At 38.2% G+C, this 11,594-nt stretch overlaps 1 protein-coding gene across 1 annotated transcript in view; it reads left to right on the plus strand.

Annotated features, from left to right (window-relative positions):
- LOC103610321 (multiple C2 and transmembrane domain-containing protein 2-like) overlaps window positions 1-11,594 on the plus strand; it is a 42,852-nt gene that overhangs the window by 20,002 nt on the left and 11,256 nt on the right. Inside the window, exon 5 of the mRNA XM_008594509.1 lies at window positions 79-172. Coding sequence (XP_008592731.1) covers window positions 79-172 — 94 coding nt within the window. The remainder of the gene's footprint in view (window positions 1-78; window positions 173-11,594) is intronic.

An 11,594-nucleotide genomic window follows, 5' to 3' on the forward strand; every position in this document is an offset into this window, starting at 1 on the left:
CTTCTGGTAGGACTTTATGGCATTAAATAGTATATTAGAAAGCTGTTTTCATTTGTTATCTCCTTTTTAACCCTTCAGTGCTTACAGAACTCTCTGAAGGATATGAAGGACGTCGGCTTTTTACAAGTGAAGGTTTTAAAGGCAGTTGATCTCTTAGCCGCAGATTTCTCAGGTATAGAACATTTTCATTTTTCAATTCATTTTTATTTGTGTTTACCTCCTGCTTTGAAATGGTCTTCTGGCAAAGCAAAATGCTCAATAAGTAAAAGTACGTATACAGTAATCATGCTCCTTCAGACAGAGTAATAGCAAAAAAGATGTCAATGAGCACTTTTTTACACATAATGCATAGTTTCCACAACATTAATTTTTTTCAAATAATTTTACTCTGATTCCATAATGTCCTAGTCTATTTGGGTTTCCAAGATATTTGTGGATTGTATCGCAAGTTCTTTATTTGTTAAATGAATTTTTCAGTCAGGCTTTTCCATGGTGCCTCAAATGACATTTATTTGACTCCTCACCTTCTCTTTCTGCAGCTCTCTGAGCTGAGTGCGTTTTACTCTTCACAGGAGAGAACACGTGGTTCATAAATCTGACCATGAAAGCAGACCTGGCTGGCGCCCTACCGTAACAATGACCAGAGTTTAGGCTCTGGGACCGCTCTGTGGTTGACATTGTCTTACAGGAAGTTTCTCTTGGAGCTTCATTAACTTGAACTTGTAGGTGGAGGCCAGAGCAGACCTGCTTTGTACTGAACTACGCTGTGCTGTGCATACAGTGATCCAGACATTCCAATGTCTGATCAGTGACTCCCGCTCTGTGGTTGACATTGTCTTACAGGAAGTTTCTCTTGGAGCTTCATTAACTTGAACTTGTAGGTGGAGGCCAGAGCAGACCTGCTTTGTGCTGAACTACGCTGTGCTGTGCATACAGTGATCCAGACATTCCAATGTCTGATCAGTGACTCCGTACTCATTGCCAAATTACCCCCTTGTGCTGCCTAACGATTCAGATGCCTGTATGATAAATGAGATTTACTGGCTAAATTGATGTGTACAAAGAGTTGACACAGAATTGCATTTTTTAATCTCTTATTTTTTAGAATGTAGTCTACTCTTTTTCTTACTTCCACACAGAGACAATTTTATTATATTTGTATAATCTCTACTTCTGAGATTAGGTTTCAGGTAGCTTAAACTTTGGAAAAGAAAATTTTAGTTTTCAGCACATTATATTACAAAAGTTATAGAAAAAGGAATTCTCCCTACCTTGCCTCAAAAAATGAACTGATAGAAATGATTATTTGATATGCTCTTAATATAAGGTGATCTTGACCTTAAAGAAATGCCCAGTGAGCAAATCCAATTTTTTTTTTTTTGGCCAGTTGAAAGATACAAATTCTGAGGGTTGTAGATGAAATACTTAATGATTACTTTTAATATCCATTGACATAGTTGCAAATGTTTATAGCATCCTATTAATTTAGAAATTCTCCTTTCTTTTTACTTAAATTTTATGAAAACATTCAACATTTCACATATGCCTTTGACAGTGAATTCAAATATTTCGCATGTCTCTCTGACGTTAGTGGTTTTTGCTGTCACTAAAGCACGTTTAGAGTTATCTGCTAGTTTTCCAGAGCAAATTATTTTCACTTCCATCTAAGTGTTTATATATAGCACTTTTTAAATCCACGATTGTTGCTGCCTCAGGAAATGCCTCAAGCCACAGGAACTCATTTATGCTTTCTAGCAGTATTTTTAAAAATTCCTTTGGTAAATGGTATATTTTGTGATCTCCTGCAACTAAGTGTAATGTATTCAAAGTTTTTTTAAAGGATTGCTTATAATGACATCTGTAGGTGGAAATGCATTTTTTACAACCACTTTTGTTTACCCATTCTTTCAGGTGACCTTGATAAAGCCTTCCAAAACTAGTGTTTTTGAAGGTTATTTCAGGCCACTGTATCATCTCCGTAGAAGACTTTGACTATTAAAATGAGTAGGAGTGGAACCTAAAAAAATGAGTCTTTGTAAATATAAGGCAAAGGAATAAAAAAATTATTCTTCCTTCTTTATGAAGAATTTTTTTAAAAAATATTGTTATTTTGTTGTTTTCTTTATATTCAAGGTGTTCACTAGGTAGTTTTGGAGTGGATGAAGTTGAGTACCACAGGGTTCCAGTAACAAAAATTTTAAAAAATATTGTTATTTTGTTGTTTTCTTTATATTCTAGTGTTCACTAGGTAGTTTTGGAGTGGATGAAGTTGAGTACCACAGGGTTCCAGTAACAAAAAGCAGTGGTTAGAAATGAAATAATGCTGTGTAGTTTGACTAAATGCCTTAATGTTTTACTATCTCTGTATTACTTATGATAAAATTATCACTATTCTGGATTGAGACAAAGTTATTTGTCATTAGCCAAACATGTCTTTGCAACATACTGATCTTTGTTTTGTAGAATCATATGTCACAGTGTATGTTCTGTGTACATTAGTAATCTCCCGTGTGAATCCCCCAGTGTGCTCCCAACCAGGGTATTGCTTTAGGGCAACAAAGTGGACCTAATCCAGACAGTTGTAATATAACTTTTATATGTGAAAAACAAAATTGATTTGGATTACAGTGAGGTGGCAATATGCATGCAATTAATAGCTCCTGGGGGTCAGTAATCATGGCTTGTAGGGACTCAGGCATTATTGCTGTATCATTATTGTTACCAATTCCCTTGGTATATCGTAAAAAAACAAAACAAAAAAACCCCCAAAAACCAGCATCACTTCATCATGAATCAGAAGAGACAAAAATCGTTGTCAGTGCCCAGAGCCCTTGAGAAATAAGTAACGATTTATACCCTGTACCCAGCATTTTCCAGTCAGCCTTACTTTATAAATGAGTATTCATTTCTTGCTCTTGCTCAGGGAACAAAGTATTCACTAGCAAATAAAAAAGAAATACCTTAACTCTAAATAACCAGGGACATTCTCTAAAGAAAGATGATCATTTTAGACAGGGTGCAAAAGAGAACTTTCTGTCCTTTCCACTTTTCTTTTAGCATGTACATTTTTACTTTGTGGTAGTTGCTTTTTTCTTGAAAACAACACCAAGTACCTACAATAATCGATGCTTCAAGTTTGTTTCCCTTAAGATTCAGGAATTCCGATGAAGCAAAAGTCCACAAGGATGGGTCTTGGCAGTCATCTATACAGAGGGTACAGTTACTGTTTGCAGGGCACAGGGACCTCACGTACTAGAGGAGGAATGAAGGCATGTGGTGAGCCCAGTTGTCAGTGACGTGCTGATTTTAAAGTCATCTATCTCTTTGCAAGTAACAATTGAAAATCAAGAATATGGGTCATTCAAGCCACTATGATCAAATTCAAAGGATATTCTTCCTTAGCTTTTATTGATGTTATAATTATATAGTCAAAAAAAGAAATTAAGCTTGGGAAAAATTAAACATTTGTTTCTATGCTAGTGTTTTAGAACATTGGAAAACTGTATATACTAAAGTGAATTTCTTTTCCATAAAAATGTTTTTCATATAAAGGAAAAAATTACTGTATACCTTTTCAAATGCGTTAAAAGATATTAATTATCTAAGTGTACATATGCTACCAATATTACAAAGGTAAAGGCTTTAATGTTCCAATGTATAAAAATACATATTTATTGTTTTTAATTATTAATTCATTCTTCTATAAGTATTCTATTTTATTGTGTGATTGAAGTTATCCATTATTAATAAATTTATATCTATCTTGGCATTTTTTGAGAGTTTCTGATGTTTGTATATAAGAGAGAAGACTTTTCTTCTTAAAAGAATCTGAGGTAATCTATCTTTCCCTGGAACCCATCTCTCTAAAATTGGTGAAAGAGAGAGTTTCTGATGTTTGTATATAAGAGAGAAGACTTTTCTTTTTAAAAGAATCTGAGGTAATCTATCTTTCCCTGGAACCCATCTCTCTAAAATTGGTGAAAGATATTTTAATGTTCTCAGGCCTATGCCAACATTAGATGTGGATAGCACTAAGCAGTTATTCTAATAGAAGGGCCTGTCAGAAATTTTTATTAAAGAGTTCACCTCACAAACTCCTTGTGCCCAATATAACCTAAAATCTTTAAAAATTTGGTTATCCAGTCTGATGTCATTACTTTTGTAGTAAACCAGGCCACAGCTTTGGTTCACGAAACAGATGATAAATTGTACTTTGAGACCCAAGGTGAACACAGCCATATGTAATGTTGGATGAGCTCAACATGCTTCACTCAGCTGCTGCTAGTTTTAAAATTCAGCTATTTTAAGAAAAAAAAAAAAAAACCCCATTGTAATGATTAAATGAGAGAGTGTTTTGTCTTCTCTTCAGGACAAAGCTGAAAAATGGTTAGTGTAACAGGTTCCCTATCTACCAGAGATGCTCTTGTGCAGAGAGGTGCTGTATACTCTACTTTGCCCAGGGGCACATTAGATTCATGAATTAATACTGCTGGAAGAAAATGCATAGTACATTTCATAAAGTATAAAAAGATAATAAAATAAACAATGGGTTAATAGGAAAATTGTTAGAGGATTGAAATGTTTTCTGATCAGAATCGTATCATATGTCAGTATGAATGACATTGCTTATCTTACCTGTTGGGCTGAAGAAGAGAAGGAAACTATCTTGCTATGCTCAGCACATGTATGCAGAACTGTTCAGGATAGCCTTGTAATAATTGATAGGGGGCTGGCAGGTTAACTCGGTTGGTTAGAGCACAGCCTTATAACACTAAGGTCACGGGTTCAGATCCCTGTACCAGCCAACCACCCCCCAAAAAAACATAAATAAATAATTGATAGGATGTTGTGGTGAAGCTGCCGGAATTGTAACCTGTGGGAGTTATTCAGCATATTAGGATTGAAACCATCATGGCCACCATTTGTGTAATGCGCATGCCAAAATTTAACATCTAGTCCATGATTCTTCTTTAGAAATCATTGAATCCAACCATGGTTTTATATATCTACCTCCCTATTAATTAAGCTTTCTCTTTATTAATTTTATTTTTTACAAGAATTCTTATATAGGACTCCCTTCTTCCTAAAGAATCTTTTGGTGGCAAAACAGGTTATTCTTCTGTCCCCCTCCACTTTATTCCTCCAACTCTCACTCTATTTCTGCTATCAGGAGGCCCCCTGCCCATTAAGAATCCTAGCATAACATAGAAGAAATAGAAATGTAGGCAAGTTCTCTTTAACTCATCATGTCAATAGTAGCAAGAGAGCCAGCAGAGCAGCATTCCAAGCCTACATCAGTGTAGGATGGTACTAGGTATAGTCATGGGTCACTTGACAGGAATACATTCCGAAAAACGCGTCGTTACAGTTTCCTCATTGTGTGAGCATCACAGAGTGTATTTATACAAACTCGGTAGTGCAGCCTACTACACACCTAGGCTGTATGGTATAGCCACCATCAGATGATATATATGGTCTGTCATTGACTGAGATGTTGTTATGTGGCCCATGACTGTAGTATAATGATATAATACAACATACTATAGCATAGGTCTCAATATCTCCTCTTCTTGTAGCATAGTCCAATCTTAATTTTTCATGTTCTTATTTTTCTAATAATCTGTATGTCATGGTGAGAAACTGAGCAGTTATCAGGAGGCAATGGAGGAGCAAAACTGGAAATACCATCTTTACTCACAGTTTGGAGCTACTTCTCCTCCAGAAGTCTTACAAGGGTTTTGATTTCATCTTTGAAACTTTTTGGCACTTTTTGCCATAGACAAACCAGCCGTCAACCACAAAACGTTTCCAAATAGATCTGGATCCTCTCAATATCTTGGCAATAAAGTTGTCATTCGGACCCTTCTGTTCCCAATGTTAATAAATGAGGCAGCTCTGAGATTGGCATAATCTCAGTGTCTACTAGAGGAATGGTAATGACAACAGGTTTTCAGGAATGAAATGCAAGTTTTTGAATGTAACCTTATTTGGTAAATAAGCATGTTGGGGTCTGTAACGGCACCTGATCCAATGATGATATATAATAGTACATTTAATTCTAGGAACCCCTGCTTTTTTTCCAGGAGCCCATTTGTGTTCATTTCCATTGCTTATAACAGAATACCTGAAACTGGGTCATTTATAAAGAAATAAAATTTATTTCTTATAGATTGGGAGACTGGGAAGTCCAAAGTCCGGGGAACACATCCAGTGAGGGCTTCTGTCTTGGTGGGAACTCTACAGAGTCCCGTGGTGATCAGGCTGTCACATGGTGGGAAAGGCCTGAGCAAGAGTGAGCTGACCTTCTCACTGCTCTCCTTTTAAAGCCATCAGAACCACACCCATTACTGCACGAACAGATCAAACCATTCACCAGGGCATCATCCTCACAATCTAATCACCTATAAAAGGCCCCACCTTTTAAATGCCATCATTGGATTTTTCCACCCTCTTAACACTGTTACAATGAAGATTCAGTTTCCAATACATGAACTTTTGGGGGATACATTTGACCCATATTACTGTTAGAGCATCCCCAACTGCTTTTTTATTTTTTCTCACTTTAAGGAAAGGTAGCTTGGTGGTTGATCTAGTAATCTTCAGCAGGTAGTAATTGAATGCCTATTGTCAGTGAACAGACACACCCTTAGGAAGCTTATGATCCCTAGAGGTGGCTCTGCTCTCTCTTTACTTTACCCTTCCTCCTCTCCTGCAGAATACTAGCTACAGGAGGTGGTGTGTGTCACTGAAGTAGATGAGGAGATGGCATTTCTTGGTCTGTCCCACATGCAGGTTCGATCTCCCACTAGCCTGGTTAAGTAGTCCATTCATTCTGTTAAGTGCATGAGCCCTTTCCTTGTGCCTAGGACTGATGCATTAAGTAAATCAATGTTCAGATTAATGATTTATTTATTGAAGATGGAAATTATTGCTCACATTTTTGCCCTTTATTGTTATGGTAACTGCATATCATTTTTAATTCTTATGTATTGTGGTATAGAATGTAGAAGCACAGATCCACGTGTTAATCTTGGTTCTACCACGTACTGGCCTTTGGTTCACTTTAAGCCTCCATGTCCTCATGAGTATTTTGAGAGTTAAATTAAAATTTAAATTAGCTCGCCTGATATATGTTACATGTTTAATAAATGCTTTTTCCTATTCTTTATTAAATTTATTTAATTAGGGTGTAGTTGATATATGGAGAATTTCACATTATTGTCTTCTTGATATGTTGTTTATAATTTCCCTAATTTTAGATAATGTTGGAAATATAAGCATGGTAAATCACTTTTGTTTCTTCAATCACTTTTAGAAATCTATAGTTACCACCATGTTGTTTTGCTTTTTTTTACTTTTTGTTTCTATTTCTATTGCTTGTTAAAAGGGAAGAAAAAAACTATTCTTCATGGTAGGAAAATCCTCATACTAAACTAGTTTAGTGCTTGCATTTCACATTTCAATAATATGGATAATAGTTTTATCAATATAAAATACCTTTGTGGGCTCATCAATTTTTTGTGATACATGAAAGTGCTATTCTCAGAAAATGTTGACCAAAATACTGCATTTAGATCCCACTTTCTAGAGTAGAAATGCTCCTGCCATATTCTATCATACTGAATTTCTGTACACTGTAATAGTGGGTATCAGGTTTTTGTTTTGTTGTTTTTGTTTTTTTGAAACCTATGAATACTTGTATTGGAAGAGGAATAGTCCTATAGTTATCGTCACTGGGAGTTTTAAATCACATGCCCATTTCATGGTTTATTTTTGTTGTCTCTCTCTTGAAGCTGTATCCATAGCAATGCTTTTCCTCTTAAAGATGCCCTATTTTCAAAGGGATGACTGTAATCGTAATTTACAGAAAGTTCAGCAGTAGTCATTGAGTGCTTTTAATTTTTTTGAGATCCTCATGGATATCTGAGCCCAAATCGAGAACAACTTTTGAAAAACTCATTAACAACTATATAAATCTGCCTTTGGCAAGCTGTCTGCTTTAACTGTCTGCCAAAGAAGTGGACTCTAGTCAATGTAAAGTTTGGGAGTATAGAGAAGATTTAGTAGTTTGCAACTTAGTGCCACCAAGAGAGTGAATGAATTCAGTGCATGTGTGGCATTCCATGAACTAACAGAGGAATCATTCGATCTTAGTGGTTGCGTTCTTAGTAACATCTTAATTTATTCAGCAAATATACTTTTTCCGTGTGAGACCTTTGGTAGGGCCTGGTGATATAGAAATTAGGAACAGGAAGTAACTAATTAAACCAGTTGCTGTCTGATTTTAATTATTGCTAAGATCAAGAACATGTAATAAGATTCATTACAGGGGCTCCAGGCTGGAAGTGATGTGTTAGCTGAGATGTTAAGGATGGGAAGGAGTTGGCACAGAAGAGATGAAGGAAAAGCATTTTGAAATTAGGGAACAGCATGTTCCAAGGCGTGCAAGGCTTCTCCAAGGGCCCAGCAGAAAGCAAGTCTGGAGAATAGAAAGCAAAGTAGGCTCCTTGGGGAAGAGAAAGCTAGTGTCTTATGTAGGACCAGATTATGTAGGAATTTAGGGGCTGGATGAAGAAATTTGGGAAACTAATAAGATAATAATATGATCTGATATAAACATGTGCAAGTTTATTCTGGCAGCTGTGAGGAGCAAGGATTTTCAGAGGAGAGTTAAAATGGGGAGGTGTAAGTTAGTAGAATATGGTGTTTATTCGAACTTGAGTGGCAACAGGGGAGTGAACTTAGGAGGAGGAAAAATTCTTATATCACTCATTCTTGTTGTATGTTAGTGCAAGAATATTAGAATACCAGAAATGTAGTTAAACAACATTTCAGCAAAATTAAGTCCTTCTTTTCCTTTGCTGTCCTCACAGCCCTAACTTTAGATGTCTGTCACAGCAAAGTGAGCAGGTCTTTCCCTGCATGACACTGAGAAGGCCATTTTTTGTCTTAGAGAAGCCTGAGACCCACTTGGAAAGACAGGACACAGATGAACAATTGGACCCAGAAAGGGCAGAGATCAACATTTCTTCTTCTTTTAAGATCCCTCTCAGCTCCTGGCACTGTGCTTTCCACCTGGTGGGGATTGTTAAGTGTTTGTTGAACACGCAAGCAGGTGCATCATACAGGAGGCATTATAATACCCAAACTAATTATCATAGGAGACAGGGGGCTCCCTGGAGGTTGCAAGGAATGTTGCACAAAGAAGAGATGTTTGAACTAGGCCTGGGAGGTTAGTTGGCATTTTTATTTGGGGAGAGGAGTGGGGCTTGGAAGGGTGTGCAGGGACAGGTTATTCCCCACACACAGTAGGAAGCGTGCATAAACCTTGTACCTCTGTGTGCAGCACAGGATGGGACAGCCTGCTGAGTGTAGGGATGGGGAACAGACACCAACCTTGCTAAAGAGTTGGCAAATCATGGGTAGATCAGGATGGATTGTATGGGATAACTTGACAGAGACTGTAGATTTCCAGAATGATCAATTAAAATTTTTCTCCAATATGTGATAGTAAGGTTTATAAACAAGTAGTTGGAAATAAGGCATGAAAGCAGAGTTTTAGGAAATTTATTCTGGAATGGCTCTGCTGCTTCCTCCTCCTCCCCACTTCCCCACCTCTCTGAGCTGTAATGCTCCATACTTAGCTGTAGGCTTCTAACTCTGTCCCTTGTATTGACACTCTGCGGTGGCTGCTGACTGCTGGATGAGTAAAATGAAGTGAGATCAAATGAAAAGCAGTGGCCATGACCTTCAAGCCAGTTTTTGCATCTATCTACCCATATCTATGTTTCTAGATTACCACTATGTGCCTGTTTATGTAGATATAGATACACACACACACACGTATATGTACACACACTCCATACATATAAATTTGAGGTTCTGATCTGTCTCCATCTGTTTATTTAAGAAGGACCTATCCATTTCTGCTAGCCGAACACTCTCCTAAGCCTTGCTTTAAGATTCACCTTCACTATAAAATTGTTCTGGACTTTTCCCAACCAAATCACGTTTCTCCGAACTTTCATTTTCTCACCTGCAAAATTACACGTAGAGTTGATGGGAGGATTAAGAGAGAATCTGCCTAAAGAAGTGTGGTTTCTTGCAGGGAGTGTGGGAGGGCTGAGAGGGCTCTCTCCAGCAGACATCCATCCCAGGAGCAAAGAACGTCTCCGCTGCCCTCTCTCACTGGGCCATGACACTCTTCTTGGGGATGGTAAGGGCGTGCATATGTTGGGGGTACCTGCAACAGGACTTTTAAATGAAATACATAGGCTAACCATGGAGCAGAAGTTTACGGATGTGGTATATAAGAGGTGTAAGGACAGCACACAATTGGAGATCAGAGATGGGAGCAGGTCAGTCTCTGTGGGGTGGGTGTGAGGGAAGTCTCCTTTGAAGTGGTGACTTTTGCAGAATAGTGGACACCATTTGGGGAGTTCCTGGCAGGTAATGGCTTGGTGGTCTCAGGGCCTGGTTCAGCACTAGGAACAGAGTGGGTGCCCAATACATAGTTGTTGAATGAGTGGTATGATCCGTAAAATACATTTATTATTGTCATTCAACTTCTGATATAAAACTGTTTAAATGAAAAACCCCTGCTTGCCGTTCAAGGAGTATAAATGAATTTTAAAGTGGTGTTTAAAAATAGTGAAGGTTGTTGGATCCAAGGTGCCAGAACTCCAACGTGAAACTGAGTCTCCAGTGGCTTAACAATGTCAAGGTGCCATGGCATCTGGACATAAAGGAGGTCATCTAGATGGTTTGCCTGCAAAATAGGTGGAGAGAAGAGGAAACGTGCAGACCACACATACGGATGTCAGTCACCTGGTGCTGTTCTCTAGGTACTATTGGGGAACATCTGGACATTCCATTTATCATGGGAGGCCATTGTTATCCCAAGTAGAAGTATTCATTATTTAAATTTTATTCACAGTGTCCACGTATCTGGAACCTTTTAAGAGAAAGAAATCAATGTCTAAAGTGTCCATAAATTACTCTATAAACATTTTAATGTCTCTGTTTCTTCTTGCTTCTCTCTGCCTGTTTATACTGTAATATTAATAAATGCAGCATTTTAATGAGCTTTGACTGAATTATCTTCAGAGAGTTGGTGCAGCGTGTTCCTTGGAGACACATAACTGAAGTTCCCAGTTTCTGCAGGGAAGTCTGTTCCTCATTAGCTGGGACAGCTACGAGTGTGCCTGTTCAAGAGAGCGGGAGGCACTGCCCGAGCCCACCTGTGCCTCAGCAGAACCAGGCTGTGTCCCTGCCCTGCTGTGGAGTCACCCCAGGGCTTTCATTAAAAGTGTCAGACGGCTTTCCCGGAGCAAGTGCTGATGGCATGTCATGTTGGTGTCTCTGGAGGAGCAGCACTGACACCTACTAATAGTCTGACAAACCGTTAAGTAGCTGTTTCAGCCTGGGCTGAGGAATCGAGCGTGGTGTACCTGAGCGTGAAGCCATGAGCGTGTGTTCTCTCCATTTTCACGGCTGCTGAAGAGGAGACGTGTGTTCTACACTGGCAGACTCCTCCCCATCCAACCCCAACTCCATCCCCTGCAAAAATGAATCTCCAAAGTAAACCTGTCTTT

The sequence above is a fragment of the Galeopterus variegatus genome, unplaced genomic scaffold (genome assembly GCF_000696425.1).
Source record: "Galeopterus variegatus unplaced genomic scaffold, G_variegatus-3.0.2 Scaffold10923, whole genome shotgun sequence".
NCBI classification, from domain to species: Eukaryota; Metazoa; Chordata; class Mammalia; order Dermoptera; family Cynocephalidae; genus Galeopterus; species Galeopterus variegatus.